The following is a 21,355-nucleotide window of genomic DNA, read 5'->3' as shown; positions in this document are numbered from 1 at the left end:
GCCAGCTTGTCTCAGAGCATGATTTGGCATATGGGACACTCTTGATCTCTGGGGAAGGATGCATTATCCCACAATTTTGTGTCATTTTTAAGAGGCCAACCTAACACAAGCAGCAATGGAGGCACAGAGGTATTCAGGTCACGCAGCCAAAACGACATTCTGCTTTCAGTCACTGCAGATCCTGAGTATTTGCTCCCTTTTTACAGTAATTGCAGAGGTCAGTGAAAACCCAGTAAAAGCTGCTATTCCAGTGTGCTTGGAGACCAACCCATAAATGCAAAACATCTGCTGTTTGCAGAGGCTCAAGAGCTGTCTGTGAAAATCAGCTCCAAATAACTGCACCACAACCCCTGTGAAAAGGGGAAGTTGTTCAGCTTGGCTCTGACAGGAAAAATTTGTTCTTCTGTCACTGGCAGAAAATCAGGAAGCCCCAAAGAGCAACAAACAAGGGGATGTAATGATTTTATTAGTTTCTTTTTAAACCTTGTTGAGACTCTGTATTACAAACACACCCCAGCTGGCAGGGAGGAGAGAGAAGGGAGGATATTCCCAGGATTGCCAGCAGCTCCCCCAGGTCACTGTCTGTGCTGTCCCCCTGTCCTGCTCCCAAGGGACACCAGCCAGTGGGACAGGGGTACATTTTCCTCACCCTTTACTAGGCAGACCCTTCACAAGGTGCAGGAGCAGAGTTAAAAGGAAATCTGTCTTCTGATTTGCTGATTACTGTGGTTTTTTAACTTTGTCATCCTAATTTGGAATCACAGATCAGACGGGGCTGGAAGGAATTGAAGATTACCCAATTCCAACCCCCTTCCACAATCCCCAGTTGCTCCAAGCCCCATCCAGCCTGGCCTTGGACACTTCCAGGGATGGGACAGCCACAGCTTCTCTGGGCTACTTCTTCCAGTGCTCCCCATCCTTTCTTCCATACATTTAAAAGAATTTCTTCTGTGAATTCCATTCTGTCTGAAGACACCTGCTGATATTCTTACATCTCCCCTTACCTTCCAGCTGGTTGTGAAATAACACTGACAAATGGCTTCTGGGCTGGACACTGTTGTTGGGCAGCTCAAAACTAAAATAATTAACTCAGTACAGATGAGGGGTTTAAGCTGTATTGAAGTGTTTCCCCAGAAAAAATTTCAAACTTTTTTACCAACACTGATTATTCCACCCTCTGAATGCTCATTATTATTCTATGGGCAAAGGATAAAGAGAACAGGAAGTTTCTATTTTCCTGGAAAAGTCTGAAAGAAGTTTAAAAAAAAAAAGTTATCCTCTCAGGATTACAATGTGCCAAGTGTACTGAATACAAACACAAAATTTCAAATGGAAATTTTCAGTCCATGTCCATCACAAGATAAAATGGTATTCTGCTCACAAAATGGACAAATCCAGAATTCATTTCCTAGCGAGAAATAGGAGCCCTTATGGCTATGAGTTTTAAGCAAGATTTTTTTGAATAATTGTGTATATTTAGAACTCTCCATCTCCACATATAATCTTGTTAAGTACAGACAGCTTCTGAAAGGAAAAGGGAGAGAAATGAGACCGCGAGGATGGGACACAATACACATAATTTAAATATTTCAAGTGGGCTGCCTTTAAAGTATTTTGCAGCACATTATTTTTGATGGGATTGTGTCAAGATCACAAAATAAAAAAGACCAACTGAGCTAGCACTGCCATCTCACACAGCTCAGTTTGCATTATTTATGGCAGCTAATGCTTACTTCCCTCCTCTGAAGTTACATTTGTGTGTGAAGATGGAAGCAGATTTCAGCATCATAAAAAGAGCAGCAATCTTTACAAACAGTAAAGGTTTCATGTGAGCCTCAAGAAGTCTTCTATGCTATTTTACAGCATTATTTTCTATTTTACCTGAGGTTTGCCATTTTCCTTAGCATTTAAGGTTGGCATCTGGATTCTGCAGCGAGAGGCGCCGTTCAGGAAGGATTTAGAACTCTAAAAAAGAAAACAAATAAACTCTATTTTGTTTTCTGCCTTTTTTTTTTAAGGATTACATTAGTGTCAATCATCTCTCTGGAACAAGTTTTTGTGCATTGTAACATAAACATAACCCCAACTGGAGCATCTTTAATTTGATGACCATGTGTTTTGAGATTTTGAAGTGCTTATACAGACCTGTGGCAATGGACATAAAATGCACTCACCAATTGATCTGAAGGGTTATTTCACACTGGTTTTATACAGAATGAGCTGATTTCAGAGCACAGTCGTGCCCCTCTCAACACCTTTAGCTGCTTTTTCCTCTACTGAACTTACTGACATTGCAAACAGTTTTTGCTCTTAAGCAGATGATTCCAGTAGCAGCTACAGAATTGATTTGTTTCATGAAAACCTTGATTTTTCACTTTCCTAATCCCTTTAAGAGAAAAGTTCATCCCTTTAGCTTATATTCTGGAACACTAAATTCTTTTAGCCCATAAATTCTTGTGTTCTTGTGGACAGGAGTATTGATGAGGAGTCTGAAAACCTCCAGCAAGTTCCAGAAGAAAAAATGAGACAAAAAGCTACATTTTAGGCACCAGATGGACTTTCTTTTTATCCTTACTTATTAACAAGTACATTCCTGTGTCAGATCATACCAAAATTCACTGGAAAACACCACTGGAATTCAGTGCATTCACTGGAAAACACCTGAGATCTTTATCTTCATTCTGAGATCTTTAGTCTAAAAAGATTTACCAAGGACAGGTAAATTCAGATTTGTCTGCTGAATTAAATATACAGCTCTAAAGTAGGTTTGCAGTCAGGTATGGACAACCTATTGCTAAATCCAAAAGAAGCACTGTGTATTCCCCAGGGTTGAGATGCTGAAGTGTCTAATCACACTCTGGATGCCACATTGAAAAACAAAAATCAAGACAGAACAATAAAAAGCCCTACAAACTCTGCCCCAAATAAGCCCCTCCTCAAGCTCACCACCACAAATAAAAAAGGAATGCAAATCCTCACTGAACAATCCAGTTCAAAATCAATCATTGGGTAATTCTTCCCCCTTGCCAAAAAAATCAAGAGTATGTATTTCAGTGTTTTTTACACAAATTGCCCTTCATCAATCAAATCCTTCTAAGAAGAAAAAACAGTTTTGAGGATAAACTGTGGTATTTCTGCAGCTCAGTTCATAGCTGAGGCACAAGCAGCTTTGGACATGCATTCTTTAAAGTGAACCAACAACACTCGAGCCCCCAGGGTCTGATAAAACAGATTTTTAAGTTTTATCCTACAGAAAATCTGACTCTTGTCAAACATGTGATTTACAAGAATCCACATGGAAGAAAATCCATCACCTAGAGACAAGTCATCTACATTTTTAATCAGCAGCTCAGCAGAGGAAAAATGAATGACTTTTTCATTTGACTGTCAAAAAATAAGATTTACTACACAGTAAGGAGAAAATGTCTAGGGAAAAGGACTAGACTGAGAGGCTGCACATTTAATACTTAGGTTTGTTCCTCCTTTCCAGGAGATAAAAATTACAGCCTGGTAATTTTTAAATGCACAAGCACTTTGCAACAGGAGTTCAAGGGAGGGAAGTTTTCTGGGAATGCAAAGTGAGACAAAGGGAGTTCTTAAAGAGTACAAAGACAAGTTTGTATGAACAAGATGTAACTACTGGGGAAAAAAAAGGCACAGGGAGAAAAGATGAGAAGCAGTAAAACCAGTTCTAAATCACATTTCCCAAAGGGGAAATAAAAAAGTTAAATCTCCTCTTTAAGTTTCATAAAGGAAGTGCAGCAATTCTGAATAACACCCACTGACTTCTCACTTGCATTTGTCACAGGTACAGCCCTTCAGAAAGTCAAGATTAAGCCTCCAACGCCAGCATTTAGAAGCACTTTATTGTCCTCAAGTATTTATTTGGAAACAAATTTCAGATGGGTAAATCAGAGCCAAGATGAATTCAGGCAAATGAAGCACAGCCCAGGAAACCAGAGAATAAAGAGAAAGAACCACACGCTCAAGGCTCTGTGCCTGGCTCTCCATCTGTGGTTTTGGACAGCTCAATGAAATCAGATTACTCACCACTACAAACTCTGGGGAAATATTGGGCTCACGACCATGCTGCAAATAAACATTAGATCAAATTCATCCAAGACTGACATCACACAGAGGACTGTGATCTCTCAATCTTAATATAAACCCTTCCCTCGTGCTGAGCATTTATTTTAGTGCTGCTTAAATTTAACTGGCCTCATTCTTCCACAAGGAGATTTAGTTTTTAGTGCAGAACTGCCTGCACCCACCCAGGACATCTGGCCAAAATTACCTGCCACAGCTTTAGGAGAAAAGCAAGTGTATATGTTTATTGCCTCAAAAAAAGGATTTCTAACTAGTTGCAAAAGCACATAAGGTTGTTCAGGTTGAACAGAATGACTGAATAAAAAAAAAAAAAAGGACAGCAAGTATTTCACAGCTGCCAAATTCTGTCCCTTGTACAACATAGATAAAATATTTTCCCCTATTTTACTACATCAACCTCCCTTCAATTAGCACTCACTTTTCTTTACAGTCAGAAGCTGTCATCACCACATCTACATCTGGACATCTTGAACTCCTACCTAATTAATTTCCTTAATTTCTAAGGCCACCTGTCTGTGGTGAACAGAAGCTGTGAGCCCCTTCCACAAGGGTTTAGAATCCTTGCAGACCCCTCAGGAGTGAAGTATTTGGGCAGTTCCAATGACATCAAGCTCCCCAGGACAAGGCAAACCTCGATCTGAGGAGGGTCCAAGGCAAGTGGGGAAGCCCTGTGATAAACTCCTCCCAGATTTCCAGATGTGACATGGGAATAGGGAAGGAAGAAGTGATGCCTTTTGCTCTGCAGGGTGAGGTTTCCAAGGAAACAGGAGGTCAAATGCATCCCACACAGTGAGAGTGAGCCTGGGGCAGTGACCCTGCTGCTGCTCTAGTGAAGGCTGAGTCAAATGCTCCTCCTTTTCTGCAACTGAGGAAATTTGCTCCTAAAATACTAAATTTTTTGTTAAAAGTATCATGATAAGTAGATATTCCATGTCAGAATTTTCCACACTAGCCCACTGAGCCATATGAGCAACACACTGTGCAGAGCTCTTTAGTTATGCTTTCCAGTTAAAGTGTATTTGAAACAAATATTATTTATTTCCATAAGGCTTAACAGGATATTCTGTAAAAATTATGCTCTGAGCTACATAAAAGCTAAGGAAAATGGGACTCTTAACATAATGGGACTCACAGCAGGCACTTAAAAGAGAGTCACTTAAAATACTCCCACGCTTGACAGAAGTTACTTCTAAGAAATGAAAGAGAAAGAAAAGGAAGAAATACAGAGCATAGTGTGAGCCCACCTTGTCTCACAGGAATAAAATAAGAATAGGAGTTCCACACACCATCAAAAGCATTCAGAAGCTTTATCAGAAGTGCTTCATATGAAGATAAAAAAATTAACTGGAAAAGAAGAGAGAACACAGACTAGAAAAGTTGCCTTCAGTTCCTATTCAAAAGCATTTAAAATGTAAAACTCTATTGATCTAAAAGCATTAGGTGCTAAAAAAAGAGCAATAAACATCTACCTGTGAGACTGGCAAAGAAAATGCAAGGTTCACATGACTCCAACATGTACAGACAATGTCCATGTGGGATTCCCTTGGGACTTTCACCAACAGCCCTGACTGCCCTCAGACATGGGAAACCTCATGGCCTGCCCTGCCAATCCCCTCTACTGCTCCAAAAAAATACCTGGAAATGTGGCAGATCTCTACTACTCCAAGAAAATACCTGGAAATATGGCAGACCTGATTGCCCAAGGGTTCCTGGGAGCCTGGAGCAAGAACTGCTCCAGATTTTGGCCACAGTAGAGACAAACACAGGGCAGAGTCTCGAGGAACATGAAACAACATCAACCTGTGAGCACAATCCTGAACAAAACTGGGCCAGGAATGACATTTCTGTCACGAGAAGTTAACACATCTGGTCTTCCTAATGCTCTCTTTGTTGTCTTTCCTTGCTTTTTACTTTTCTCCAATTCCATTTGGATTGCTTTCCTCCTCTTGGGTTCATGAGGCAGAAAAGGAATCATCTCACAAAGTAGCTTGGGACTTCCTAGGAAAATCTTTCCACCTCTGACACAACATTCTAAAATACTTAATAAATAAATAATATTTATTACTTATTTACCTACCTTAACACTAAATACTTAAACAAAACACCCTACAAAGATGCTCAGGAAGACTGAAGAAAAGTAAGAAAACCCAAGAAAAAGCAAAAAAGAAAAAGAGATGAACAGCTTTTACTCGGCTTACTGTAAGATCAACTGCTCCAAAACAAATTAATTCACCTCTTGATTCATTTACTTTGAGAGAAAATAAGCTCCTGGTTTACCAGTGAAGCACAGAAGAGCAATAATTGCCTCAAGCACAGCATCAGTTACAACAGCCTGGCAGAAAGAGCCACACACACAATGTGATTCACAGAACCATCTTAATAAATGTGTCTATTAGGAGGCAAAAATCAAAAAAGAAAATGCATTTACTTACACTTGATGGTGTGCAGGAGCAACTGACATCTTTAGGATCTGAAATGAAATACCACACATAGCTAATAGTGAAAACAAGCCTAAGAAATCTCTTAAAATACTTTTAAATAGTGTAACTTACTGACAAGAAACTGACAGCAGAGATAAAAAGTGCTACTCCGGCAGTTCAGCTAGTTACAGAATTCTAGTTATATCTGCCAAAATTCACCTCCTGAGACAGGACAGTTACAGTAAAACAAGCATTCACATCTCTGAGTCTGCACAGGGACAGGATTCCTCTTTAATTTCTAATTTAAAGTGCCAAAAGCTGCTCCCTCAGCTGCCTGCTGCAGCTGATGGCACAGAGGATGAGGATGGTGGGGGCTGAATGGCAGCACAGAACATGCACTGCAGCCAGGTGGGACCTTCTGCCAAGGGACATTTACCAACACAGGGGGCTGGTGATAGGACACTGGGCTCAGTTCTGAAGGGTCACTCTGTCAGGGAGGCTGGGGAGGGGTCTGGGGCACAAACCAGATGAGGAACAGCTGATGATGAGGGGGCTCACCTGGAGAAAAGGGGCTCAGGGGTGTTTTATTGCTCTCTGGAATTCCCTGCCAGGAGGGGACAGCTGCGGGGGTCGGGCTCTGCTCCCAGGAACAGGGACAGGAGCAGAGGGAACGGCCTCAGGCTGGGCCAGGGTGGACAGCAGCAGGAATTTCCCCATCTAAAGGATTGTTAAATACTGGCAGGGGCTGCTCAGGGAGGTTTGGAGTGCCCATCCCTGGAGGTGCCCTAGGCTGGGGTCAGGGTGGGCATCAGTCAAAGCTAGACTGGGTGACCTTGGAGGGCTTTTCCAATCTCAGTGATCCTGACTGGATAAGCTCTCTGAAGGCACACAGGCTCTTCCCCACCAAGTGTCCTGGGAAGAAGCTCTCTAAGCAGGGGCACAGCTGGACCCTCCACAGCTGTGTCCCAGGGAAGCACTCACGTTCAATGAGGAACAGGAAACAAACGAGCCCCATGACAGCCACGATGACCCCAGGCACCACAAAGGAGAGGCCCCAGCACGTGGACACCCAGTAAGCAGCAATCAAGGATCCCAAGATATTCCCCACTGAAGTGTGTGAATTCCAGACTCCCATGATCAAACCTCTCCTGCATTAAAAAAAAAAAAAACAAAAAAACCCCCAAAACACAAAAACATTAATTATAAGCATTAATCTCTTGAGAAAAGTGTATCAGAATAGCTGTGCAGCTGTGGTGTCAGTGAAATGTATCTCATGATCTTTAACTGATCATTTATTCATATTACAATCTCCCCCTGGCAATTTCAAGGCACCTAAATATTAATAAAACTGTTGTAAATACTCTGTGCATGACAGAATTTATCCTGCACTTAGTGGCATTTAAAAACACCACTAGGGCTTGCATATTTCTGGATAGTTTCTTTGATTAAAACAAATATGCTGATGTTGAGTAGCATATTTACAGTATGTGGACACCAAGTCTGATGCTTTTGGGAATAAAAATCCTCCTGCAAACACATTGCACTGATAATCTGATGCTTGCAGGACATGTCAGACTTGCTATGAAGAAGAAAACAAACTGTAGAGGATATGTGGAGCAAATTCAGTATTTTCTGATCCCATTCTGGACTTGCTGGGCTCTGGTAGAAGATGACACCTGCACCAGCCTGGATAAGCACACACCAGGCTCCTGTCTGCCTGGAAATCCCAGATTAGAGCTGCTGCCCATCAGCTCCATCTGAGCTAAGATAAAGCACAAAAATCCCACTCAAGTCATGACAAAAGGGATTTTTTCCCCTTTTAAGTCATGGGAAAACTGCCTCGCAGGATTTTACCTGGAGCAGCCTAACTTGAACAAACAGAATCTTTTCCATGGCCTGAAGACAAAATCTAAGAGTTCTGCTCATGCTTCATGGAATTAGAGCAGAATGAAAACAAGGACCAGGTCACTGACATTTAAACCAGAGCCCTACTCACCAGCCCACTGTGTGGCATCCTAAAAGTAAAGGATGTTGCTTTTGCACAAAGCAAAGCCTGAATAAATGTATTTATTTTGCACAGACTCCCCAGTCTTGTTCAATATTATATGACAGTTACCATTCTCTGCATTTCCTAATGGAAAATTAGTTTGAGGCTACATCTTTTTAACTATCCTGTGGTTTATATAAAAATCAAATACTGAATTTCAGTACATCCTTCTCTGGAACTGATTAACAATAATGCTCCATATTTACAAAGGATGGTGCCACAGTAGCATTATTATATGCTACATGCATCAACCATTATCAGAGCCAGTGGGTTCGGCATGCAGCTCTTGCAAAATTTATGGAAAATGACTGTATGGTGTGACAAAATAAACATCATGAGTGATCACTGTGCAGAATTAAGATAAAAAAACCACAACAAAAACCAAACTAAGCTGATGATTTAAAGACTGTGATAAAAGGCAGGTTAAATCAGTTGCCATATGTATTTTGACTTGTAAATTAAATTTTCAAGTTTATGTAAGTGCGTTAGAAAAAAGGACAGTATACAAGGGTATTTTTTACAGTTATGCCCTGACAACTGTTTTGCAACACAAATGAAAACACAGGAAATTTCACATTAAAATGGCATAATAACAGCCTTTACTAAGAGTAGTTTTAGACTGTTTATATTTACAAGAATTATTCTAATACAATTCTGAAATAATTAATCTGAAAAAGAGCTACCTCAGAACACTGTTTTGACATGATGAGGGAGACAGTTTCAAACCCATATATAAATTAAACAGCATAACAAAGGAAGCTCCTCTCAAAAAAAAAAAAAAAAACAACAAAAAAACACCAAAAAAACCCAACAAACCCACAGAAGCCTAAGAAAGATATTTAAATAGATATTATAATACCACAGGCAGAATGTATTGATCTGTACTTCCAAAGCTGTGGATTTTGTATCATTTACCTTCCTTTTCCAAACCAGTTGCCAATGCATGTCACAACACTCGGCCAGCCAGTGGTCTGCACCAACCCATTGGCTATCTGAAAGTATGTAGAAAAATAATAAATAAACATTTTCTGTCATAAACCAGGTTCCTCCACAATTCCTTCTGAGTGCTGCACTGGGAAAAGGAAGTCTACACAAAAGCACTGAATTTAGAAATTTATTGGGGGGGTTTTGAAAGCATTTCTTTTCCCCCCAAGAATAAAGAAGTTACGAAGTTTTGCAGAGATTCTTCCCTCTACCTACATCTCTATAATTAGTTTATGATTTAAATCACAGAATACTGTAATTCAGTCACATATTTACCAAAAATCACACTGATCTGAGCTGAAAAGAGAAGTGAATTCCCCACAGTCAAGCAGCAGCATAACACTTATCTCAACTTAAGCATATGGCAAAGCATGTTTGCAATCAAATAAAGCAGAAAAAAGCCAACTTCAGGGGAGACTGGATAACTTTAAAATGCTTAACAGACATCTGTAAATAAACTGAGAGGAGGAATTTAATTTAATATATTCAGGGTGAAGTAAGAACTATTTCAGTCTCCACATTGCACAGAACATTAACTCATCTCAACTGCTAAAAAGCTCCCTGTCTACAACTGCACCATAACACAAATATCACAATACAAAACCTCACGTGCACAGCAAGCATTTGAACATGCAACAAAAACCAGCCTCAATCCACCCAATAAAAATCAGCCTCAATGCCCCCCACAAAAACCAACCTCAATGCCCCCAACAAAAACCAGCCTCAATGCCCCCAACAAAAACCAGCCTCAATCCACCCAACAAAAACCAGCCTCAATCCACCCAACAAAAACCAACAGGGCTGAAGGTGTGAGACTCCCCTGGAGTTCAGGGCTCACTGACCACATCCCACAGGGCAGAGACAGTAACTCAATCCTAGAGGAGGCATTTCCTGTCCTGGAAAACCCCTGATGCCAGAGGGCTGGGGCAGTGACATGTTAACTGGTGACAAGGTGACAGAAGTGCTGTGCCAGGTTAGTATCTCTCCCTGGCACCCTGCTCACTGCCATGCAGATGTGCCAGAGGTGAGAGTGTTACTGCAACAGCACAGAAAGCAGCAGTGCAAGGGGCAGACCTGCTCAAAATGTGCCAATCCTACTCTGGTCCTGACCTACATTCCATTTTTGCCAATGGTAAAAATTCTTGTGACACCTGACCAGAGTTCTGAAAAAGCTCCCACAGTGAACCTGGTTACATAAGCTGCCTGCTCCCAGCCACACCAGTGTGGGAGACTGCTCATCACCAGCAGTGTAAATGGAATTTTCCTGCCGAGAAAGCCAGGTTGTGTCACTCAGGTCTTGGCAGACTGACAGAAGTAAACATGCTTGTTTCAAAACTCACCCCTATTTAAGCTTGCAAAGATCTGATTGCTGATTTGACACAGAGTGAAACACATTAACTTGCTTTCAAAGATTTCTTCCACTAAAAAAACACCCCACCAACTTTCAAAAATAAAGCCTGGGGGTACCCACTCTATCACTTCTGCCTGTCATCAACAAGATATTCCAGCATTTACATCCTCCCACCCAACCATCACTGTGTGCAAGTGAAAAAACCTCAGTATTACCCCAAACAGCACCATGGGAGGAACTCTGAGTGTCTAAATTCACACTCTGCCTACCTGGGCCATGATGTAAAACCACAGATTATGCACATTATAGAAATAACCCAATCCAAACATTGCAGTGAAGAGTCCACTGGCCAGCATCCCCCCTGTCAGGTAGTAGCGGATGGGCAGCCGCTCTCCAATGAGTCCACTTGGAATTGGGGAGGAAAGAGAGAGAAAAGCCATCATTAAAAGTGAGATCACACCCCAAAAGCCTTCACAAATGAAGAAAATTTTGTGCTGTTTAGCTCTGGTTGAGGAGAAACTCTACTGGTAACTGCTGCTTGCCTTCGCAGCAGCAGAAGAGCAATTTTTAGCACTTGACAGGGGAAAAAAAGCCTCAAAAAAAGTTCATTAATTGCTAAGTTCTGACATCTGCACAAGCATCTTTCAGGGAGATACTCATCTGGAGCATATTCAAAGTCATTTACTTACAGAGTCATTTCCAAATTATGTGTCTCCAGCCACGGAAAGTGAGACTTGTCTCCCTTGCTAACGATTCAAGTCATGAAGGTTCTGGCTTTAGTCAATTAAAAAAAGCATCTCCAAACAGCAGCTAAGACTGCACACTTCAGGATGAGTTTGGTATTATTTTTAGGAGGAGTCTGCTCCCATTCTTTGACCAAAGAAAGCCAGGACAATAATTTTAACCCAATGAGTGCAATTTTGACACTGACTGGAGATTGACTGACTGATTGATTTACATTCTAAATGAAAAAAAGACAGGCTAAACTTCAACCTGGAAAATATTCCTGCACAAGGCAGTCAAGATTGGTGCAGCTAAAAAGCTTTCAGTGTATCAGAGATTGATACCACTGGGGCTCAGATTCATGTTGGCTGAAACCCTCAGCAACCAATTTCTCACTGTCCATCAGAACCTCTGCAGTAGGAAAGCACAATATCACACAAGTCACACAACCTCACAAATAAACAGCAAAGAGAGTGGGGCTTTACCTTAAATACATCCCAACTGCATATGCACACAAAAATGAGTAATCCAGCGCTCCCAGTAGCTGTTTGTAGTTGCTCTTATCTAAGAATAATTTTTGAAACAAATTGTCACTTTAAATGTACTAATTACTTCCCAACCATTTTTACATATAACCAGAAAAATCTCAGTGAATGTGCACCAACATTCAATTTCCAATAAGCACATTCAGACTTCAGCAAACATTTTGCCAATGTTTTATTTAACAAAAAAATATGCTTCTGCCTCTAAAATATCAGGAAAATATTGGCAGGCTCACGCTAAACTCTACCTTATTTAAAACAGCATTTTGGAAGAGAAGAAACATCAGTTATTAGCAAGGTGCCCTTTTCTTAAAAGGCCTTAGGCAAAAGAAAATCCAAAATCCAATTTAACAGACTTGATTAAAAGTGGTAAGATAAGTTGCAAAAACATGAGGTCCTCACAGTAAAAATGTCTAAAAACACCACACCATAATCACAGAGGCTTTTAAACAATCAGCTCAATATTTTTTTAAGTATTAAGTTATTTAAAATATTAAGTTATTTTTTAAATATGGGTAAAGCCTTTTGTATTTCATTTTCCAGCTAGTCACAAAGCACAGAGAAGTTCTGCTCAAAAAAACCCCAGAGCTCTGCCCTGCAGAGCAAACTTCCATCATCACACCTAAATGGGAACTGCAGACAGGACAGAGGGAGCAAAGGGGCTCCACCCTGATGGAAACACCAAGTCAGCTCTCAAGGGACCTGAGCTCACACCCAGACAGTTTGTGCATTTATTTGCAATAAATTGCCACAATTGCTATTGGCTTTGAGCACAAAGTCACAGATACTAAAGCAAATTCCTTCCTCCAGTGTTTTTCTGGTAAAACTCCCAGCTTTGCCAGGAAAACACCTGAAGGAACAAGTCTGGAATGCCATTCCAAAGGGGCAGCTTGGCAATAATATCCATGGAAAAAGGACATTTGGGCTGAGAAGTCTCCATTTAAAAAAGTCAGCCAATATTTCAGACAAACAAACTCAATTCCCCCTTGGTCAGGGGACAAGAAACACTCCCCAGGTATAAGTGCATCTCACCTGGGGGACTGAATTTTTCCAGTAGACCCTGCAGCAGGAGTTAATACACTGGATTTTCTCCCCAGAAACCCCAGACCTCGGAGTTTTAATTATCTTTGAAGAGAGCAGGACTTTTTTTTAAATTGCTAATTAAAGACTAATTAGAATGTATGGCTACACAGACTGGGGTGGACTGGCACATTGACAGAATGGACTAATCTGTTTCACTGATGTTTCTGGTGGCAATAAAAGTGTCAAGGAGTGATTCAAAGTCTCATTTAAAGTCAAATATGATTCAATTAAAATTTAATTGTCCGGTAGGCAAATATTTTTTTTCTATTCAAGTCAAATACCAGGTTCATGAACTATCCAGTGAGTTGTCAAATCTCTCCTGCAATAAAGTCTCCCTTTTTTCTTCATTAAAATGGAGAGAAATATATTCCTTCAGGTAGATAAGGACTCTGCAAAGTTCCAATTTAGATAAGCACCAAGTAATTTCACTTAAAACATTGCTTGAATTAAACAAGCAAGAAATAATAATGATTGATTTTATTCTTCACCCTTTTTTTCTAAGCAGACATGCTAAAGAGAAAACCCATTTTCTGACTGAAAACTGATCTACTGAAACCATCTCTTAGATATAACAAGTCAAATAATATCACTTATTTAAGTGACTTTAGCAAAAAAACCCTAAGGTAAGTCACAACTTCACTTTCTGTGGAAAAATCAGTGAGGACATGGAAAACAAAACACTCCTTCCATGCACATCCTTCACACATGAAGAACTAGCTAATTATGAATATATAATGATTAATAAAATAATTATGAATATCAGCTCATTATTAGGAAAGAAAGACACAAAACCAAAAAAGCCAAGCCTTACCAAATGGCTCCCATCCACACTGAGAGGCATTAAATGGCTTTTTGACAGGCTGGATCTGGGCAGCATATTCCTTGTAGGAGTCAATTTCAACTTGACTTGCACAATGCTTATGCAGCTCTCCCTGCAACAGAAAGGACATTTGAAAATGGAAAATTCACTTGCAAACTGGGGACTGATGACTCTCCTACAGCAAGAAATGTAACCACTCTAGATTTATATGTACCTGTGTAAAACCTACCAAAATCAGTAAAATTGTTGGCCCTTATTAATTGCTTGGTATTTTGCTGGGGGAAGTCACCATTACATGGTTAGAAAAAAAAAAATTCTACAGTAAACTGGTGTTTCTGACAGCGAAAAGCTTTGAAATTCTGCAGTAACATCAAGTACTTTGCCCACTGTTACTGCTCAGTCTTATGCAATGCAGTACTGGGGGATTTGGTTTGTGTTTAGCAAGTTATAAACACTGAGGATTAAAGTAACAAACCCAGAATTAGAGAATTTGTGTCACAAGCTTGACTGGGAACAGCCACAAGGGTACAGAAAATGATGACATGGCTCAACAGCACTGGGAACAGTCTTGTAAATGCCAGTGGAATGTTCAGCTCATCAGTTATGAGCAAATTTTCTCAACCATAAGAATGCAAACCTCTCAAATATCTCTAATAAGATTCATTCACATGAGTTAAGTGTAGGCACAGCTGCTTCCAGCCCAAAACCCAGACTTACATGCAATATTCTAGGTGTGGTTTCACTAAAGTTTATCAAGCAAATATCACTGTGTGCCAGCTTTATCAGTCTTTCATCTTGAAGGCATTTCAAGTTAAAGGTTAACCCTGCCTTTCACAACAGGAAATACTGAAAAAGACAACAACATCCTTGTCTGACAGGAGCAGGAGGATGTTTGAACAAGGACACCACCTCTCTTACCTTCACTATACTGATAGGTTTCCTTGAGAGATGGAAGCTGGCATACAGCAGGAAGGTGAGAGAGAAAATGAAAGCTCTATACCTACGACAGAAAAGAAAAAAAAATTTGAAAATTATTTTGTTTAGATTTTCTTTTAGCACCAAGCCACACAAAACCATTACACAAGTCATTGATAATACTGGAATAGTGGAAGACAACTTTTTTGCGTTCTCCAGCAGCCTGAAGAACCACCCTCCCAGTTATGCTGCTTCCCATCTGCTCTGATGTGGCCTTGGCAGGGAGGCTGGTGGCACATGGGGACAGGCAGGACAACGTGGCAGGGCCCTGAGCCCACAGAACTGACATGCCTGGGGTGCAACTCTCCTTTGGGGGCTATTAAATGTCAGCTCAAAATTATTAAACACCAGCTCAACACACAGATTCCACACCTCCCTGTCTCATTGGGTTTGGTGGTATTGCTAGGACATAAGTGATGGCTCTCTTAATTGTCAGTTTGGAGAATTCCTCCTTTTCTTACTGCTTTTAGGATTTAATTTTGCCTTCCTCTAAAACAAGAGAAATCAGTAATTTCCAGAGATGGACAATGGGACTGACACTGGAGCACACAAACAGAATTGAGCAGCTTTGGGATTGGGAAGCAATTCTCCTTTGTGCCTCACTGGGATCCTGGGTCTTTCTCTACAGTTCAGCTGAATTAAAAGGGCATCTTAATTTCACTGTCACTGCAAGCATTAAACACAGATAATAATCTGATCTATTCTATCCTCTATCTGTGGTTTCAGTTGTTTAAGGAGAGCATTTTGTGGATTTGTGCTTTTAGAAGTACCCAAAGTGTCTCCTGGCTCTTTCTAACCTTGATCTTAAAATTAACATCTGTAAATATAAGTACATGTATACATACAAATATCTGATTATCACACTGCCTACTACAGTCCTGATTTGTAATTGACCTTTTTCAATAATTTTTTGCCTTATGAACTTTTACACAACCAGAGTCTTATTTTATAATTCTGGCATATTCACAGGAAAAAGAGTCATCCCACAAGCAGAGTTATTTACCCTCATGACTGAAAACATCCTCACAAGGGATAAAACTGCAATTACTTTGTTCCTGCTGCTCAACCAGTGAAAATGTCATAAAATGATTCAGATGGAAAGTGCTATTTTTTATTTGTTATTTTTTTGTTATTCAGACACAATTGACTCAGTATTCTATCTCAGGAACCACATGAACTGATGCCATAAAACTTCCAGGAGAAGTTTTCCTAATGCAAGGAGGATTTCATTTTTGTTTGGTTTTGCTGGGGGGCTTTGGTAGTTTTTTATTTTATTTTTTTTAATATTGCAGTAGCAAAAACTAAAACCGTACTTGAACAAGTCTGTATCACACATCAAATTATTGGGGAGAAAAGACACTTCTGGCTAAGAAAAGAAAACTTATCTTGAGCACTCCTCCCACCTAGGATCTTGAAAATGCAATTTATTCTTTCAAATACATACCTTGCACAGAAAAGGCTAAAAAAAGCTTTATTCTCTAGCATGCTTGACTAGTAAGGGTTTGTCTGGGTTTCCCAGCAAAGAATCTCACTTTTCACAGGTCAGCAATATTTATTTATCATACAACTGACTGTATGTTCTTCCTGGATGTATTAAACAATGAGAAAGCAAAAACTCTGAGCAAGGCAACAGAATCAAACTCACACTGTCCCCATCAAGGATCACCACCACCACCTCCAGACTTACCACTGATCTCGTGAGAATGAAGTGATGAAACGGATCCCAGGAGGAAGCTGAGCCATCTACACTACAGCTGCCACCAGACTTCAGGTGACACAATTATGGACGTGTGGCACGGTTATTTGTTCTTCTGGAAGTGTAACAAAGATCCTCCAAAGCCTGTGGATTCCACAAATGTGGAGTATCTGCTGCTGGGATGATCTCCTTCCAGGTTTTTTGGTTTTTTTTTTCTTCCACCTTCAGTCACGACGTGGCAAATTCTTCAGTCTGCCTTTGTTTACTGCTGATGTTCAAATAAGAGAAGCTGGTAAGTAAACAGTCTGGTCAAGTTATTGGGATATTTTCTAACCATAACATTTGAATCAGCAATTATCCATTTCAGAGGCAAGTAATTAACATCACTAAACTTCACATCAAAAATGCAGTGGAGAATTTTAATATATAAATTTCAGCCTTCTCTGATTTTTATAATTTATTTTGGGAGCTCAGCATGGTACAAAGCAGTGGAGAGACAAAGGAAAGATGCACTCAGAACTTGATCCAAAGCCAGCTTATATCAGAACACTCAGCTTTTGTCCCAGAATGACTGCGAACAGGCAACTCCCCAGCTCACAAAGATCTGTTTGAGCACACCAGGAACATTTATGAGCTTGCAATTTGCTCAAAAACGGCTGTAGTGTTTCCAGCCTGGAATGACAGACTCCTCCAGCTTGAGAGTGGGTGCTGCTAAACAATGCTGCCAGCAAGGCTTGACCAGCACTCCTCCTTCCATTTCCCTGGCTCAGTATCAGCACTGCACAAAGCTCCACATCATCAGAAAGCCTTGGAAAAGGAAAAACCAAGTTCTTTCACCACTCTGAGCTCCCTACACCTGCAAAAGGCAAAAGGCAGGACCACGTGTGTCCTCGGAATACAGAGAAAAGCGAGACTGCGGCGGTTTGGTTTAAACTCTCACAAAATTCTTCCTGTTTGTTCCAGCATGGGCTGAGGCCCCTTGACAATAAAAACCCCCAGATTTTATTCCAGGTGCTGCAGCAGGAACTGGCTGCACTGTTACCTGGCAGCTGCTGAGTCAGGTGGCCAAAGGAGCTGTAGGCAAAAGGCGTGACCACAACTCACAAACGCAAACCCAGCAGGATGCCAGGGACACTCCAGGGTCTGCAACGACCCCACAACCCTCCTGGCAGCCCTCTTTAATGCCAGCACAAGCCACTGCCATGCTCCTGATGGAAAGCTGGCAGGATTCAGGATGAGCTCTTCTGGTAAACAACGAGAAGTGAGTGAAAGCATGAAAGCACAGCTGCCAAACCCATGGCTGGTGTTGACCTGGGAATTCTAGGGGCTGCCACAGGGCAGGTGAAGGTGGGAGACTCTGCTCTCATCTTCACTGCCCCATCTTACTACAGAAATCAAAGCTGCTCATCCTCAGCCAGGTAAGTGACAACAAAGAGGATCTGCCAGGTCCAAGCAGGCAACTTGAAAGCTTCACCACCTACCCAGGCTTTCTCCCCAGGAAGAGAGGAACATTACCCCCTCTTTACAAAACTGAGTATCCCACCCAAAGATCAAGGCTCTGCTCCTTGATGCTAACACATTTTTGTCATACCTCTACTTTTTCTACAGTGTCCTGGTTCAGCCTGCCACCTTCCTACCCTGAAAGTGAATTGACTTGCTAATCTTGTTTGGCATGTTCCACCCCCTCCCTGGCCCTGAATCAGATTGTGCAATTAATCAAACCCCATAATCATTCCCGCCCAACACAGGTTTCCTATCTCCTCTCTGAGGCTGCTGAGGTTAGAGAAAGTGCAACCCTACCCCGTTCTCCCCTCTCCCAGCTCCAGATAAAGATCCCTGCCTCCCTTGTGTCAGACCTTGTTGTCCTACAGCCATGGTTCAGGTGCCTGATCCATCAGGAATCCTGCTCTGAAATACACCTGATCCAACAGGGAATATTAACTCATTCCATGGCCATAAAACTGCCACACAGAATAAATGCAAGGCAGCAGGGGCATAAAGACAAGGACTAAAAACTGGGATTGCCCCTTACAGCCACAGCTGGCTAGTTAGGTCAGATTTCAAAATTCCAATTTCAAAACAGCTATTTCTCATCAGTAGTCTGTGTTTGGTTGAAATGAGATGCAGATAGCTCCAAGTGGGAGAAAAAAGGTAAGGAGAAAAAGAGGTTGGCACAAGAAGACCACAGCAGGAGTGAATTTTTCCTCCGGCAGTAACAGATATATTTCAGGGTGATCCAAACCCCACTTCTCCTCTCTCACAGTCCTCTCCAAACACCGAAGTTATTTCACCAACCACACCAAGTGAGCTGACAGAAATACCTAGTGGGGAAAAAACCTGAGAAGCCAGCAAAGAACAAACACCTGAGGTCAAACACTTCCTTAAACAGTTCTCTTAAAATATAATAGGACAGGGCAATCATCATTATAGCAAAGCAATTGTTTAGCAGGTTACTATTTAACAGCTCTAGTGCAAGCAGGAAAAGACTTCACACGTCTTACAGAAGGTTTCAGCGCTCAGTGGTCACGCCAGGTTGCACATCTGTTCACCTGCTGCACAGATTGTACTCACACCACCTCCCAGCACAGATTGTACTCACACCACCTATCCTCAGGATAAATCCCATCCCAAGGATCCCAGTGATTCCCAGCAAAGACGACTGGACTATCAGCAGCACAGAGAGAACTGCAGCCTAACTCTATTTGACAGGCGTTGATTCATTTTATGTACTGCAGGCAGAAACACCTGAATTCTCATTTACATCTCAATAACTTGTTTCTGTCTCCACATATTTCTAAGTTCCTCTGACATTCATGTGCATTTTAATAAACATAAAAAATTTCCTCCAGACGATGCCTTAAGTTTAAACTTTCATATTTTCCAGATTCTGTACTGCATTAGTATAGAACCCTGAACTTCATATAAAGTGTTAGCAAGTGTTTTGAGACAAAAAAATTATTTTCCAGCCCAAGAATCACAGCAGCTTCAGGTCCAAAAACTGTAAACAACAGCAAACTGAGGAGAGCAATCTGGGAAGATGGGACTTCATAACCTGAAATGGACCAAAACTTATAAAAGCGTGAAAACTTGTGACCCGGGGTCCATCTTGGGTGTAGCCCTGGCCAGGCTCTTGTACTGCCCAAGGTGCATCCTTTGAAGGCCTTTTTAATAAATCCCTACTTTATTCCCTTAACACTGTCTAGCCTCTGTTCTAGGTAGCCTCTCAAGGCATCACACATAAGCAAAGAAATTTGTGGCAATAAAACTAGCAGGTTGTAAATTTCACCTTTTACTGGAGATTAAAGCAGATTTTAAAAACCAAGCTATACTTCAGAAATCACACTAATAGGTTACAACACATAACCAGTAGTTCATCAATAAAATTTTTTATTTTTCAATTTTACTGATGAAGCCCAAGGACAATGTCCCATTTAATCACTCATTTTTTTCTATGTTCTTTCATTTTCAGCAACTATTTCTGCCGACAGCGAAACCAACCCTCCACTTCCTCCTTGCTGTGCTACAGCGCACAAAGCCACATTCCCGTATTTACTTTGAAACAGTATTTACCTTTCAAACTCGGTATTGCCCCTTCGCTGCAGTGGCTGAAGCATACCTTCCTCCCTATTCCAGGAAAGCAGTCACCGGGGAGCGGCTTGTTCCCCCTGCAAACACGGCACAGCCGGGATCAGCAGTGCCGGAGGGAAGGTCCTGCCCGGGCACCGAGCAGCTCCCCGGGGCTGAGATGGATTCTGTGTCTGCAGACAGCGGGTAACCAAACCCTCCCCGGGGTGTCCTTAAGGGCTCACAACGCCTTCGCACACACGCGGATCAAGTGCAAATTGTGCTTAATACCCGGCAGCTCTGCACCTGAGACACAACCTGCCAAATCCATCGCTCCGGCGCCTTAAACAGCCGCGTTCCTTCTGTGTAATACAGGGGGAAAGGGCTCCCCGTGCTCAGCCACAGCGGAGCACAGCCGCCGGGAGCACACGGTGCCCCGGGACCCGCAGCACCGACCAGGGCGGCTCCGGCCATCCCAAAGGTCAAGGGCAGCGGGAGCCGAGCCGGGGAAGGGACAGGCACCGCCTTCCCCCGGGACCCACCGGCAGGGCCGGGCTCAGTCTCGGGTCCCACCGAGTCTTTCTCTAACCTCAGTCCCTGAGGTCCCACCGCACCAACCTGCGGTGCCACCCCCGAAACCGAGCAGCGCCTCCCGAACGACCCTCCCCGTCCAGCAGGATGGGGGCTCCGGGGAAAAATACACGGGAGAAAAGGAGACAAAAGGCGGCGCAGCGCCGGTGACATGCAGGGTGACTGAACACCCGAGCCCGCAGCCGCCGCTCCCCGGCCCGGCCCGGCCCGACCGCCGCTCCCGAGCGGCCCCGCGGCCGAGGAGCCGCCCCCGCTCCGCCCCCGCCGCGGGCTCGGCAGGTGCGCGGCCGCCCCCGCCCGCACAGCCTACCCCGGGCTGCTGCTCCCGCCGCCGCCGCTGCCTCCTTCTTCCTTCTCCTCTCGCTGCCAGCCTGCCGAGCCGAGCGGGCCGGGCGCGGCCGCGGATCGCCGCCCGCCGCCGGAGCTGCGCGGCGGGACCCGGCGGCCTCGGC

The 21,355-nt window shown here is 42.4% G+C and overlaps 1 protein-coding gene across 5 annotated transcripts in view; it reads right to left on the bottom strand.

The window, feature by feature from the left end:
- SLC37A1 (solute carrier family 37 member 1) overlaps positions 1-21,355 on the bottom strand; it is a 36,157-nt gene extending 14,802 nt beyond the window's left edge. Inside the window, exons 1-11 of one of the 5 annotated variants that reach the window (XM_041487888.1) lie at positions 21,214-21,339; positions 20,319-20,413; positions 16,740-17,016; positions 14,996-15,077; positions 14,069-14,189; positions 12,118-12,196; positions 11,179-11,314; positions 9,490-9,566; positions 7,509-7,675; positions 6,540-6,577; positions 1,882-1,965 (exon numbers count right to left, since the gene is read on the bottom strand). In XM_041487888.1, the coding sequence (XP_041343822.1) occupies positions 1,882-1,965; positions 6,540-6,577; positions 7,509-7,675; positions 9,490-9,566; positions 11,179-11,314; positions 12,118-12,196; positions 14,069-14,189; positions 14,996-15,077; positions 16,740-16,795 (840 nt within the window). In that variant the 5' untranslated portion in view covers positions 16,796-17,016; positions 20,319-20,413; positions 21,214-21,339. Of the gene's footprint in view, positions 1-1,881; positions 1,966-6,539; positions 6,578-7,508; positions 7,676-9,489; positions 9,567-11,178; positions 11,315-12,117; positions 12,197-14,068; positions 14,190-14,995; positions 15,078-16,739; positions 17,017-20,318; positions 20,414-20,930; positions 21,116-21,213 lie in introns of those variants that run through there. The other 4 variants (XM_041487891.1, XM_041487890.1, XM_041487887.1 and 1 more) reach the window with 4 other exon arrangements.

The sequence above is a fragment of the Pyrgilauda ruficollis genome, unplaced genomic scaffold (genome assembly GCF_017590135.1).
Source record: "Pyrgilauda ruficollis isolate IOZ18807 unplaced genomic scaffold, ASM1759013v1 scaffold85, whole genome shotgun sequence".
Lineage (NCBI taxonomy): Eukaryota > Metazoa > Chordata > Aves > Passeriformes > Passeridae > Pyrgilauda > Pyrgilauda ruficollis.
This window is presented reverse-complemented; position numbering and strand designations above follow the sequence as displayed.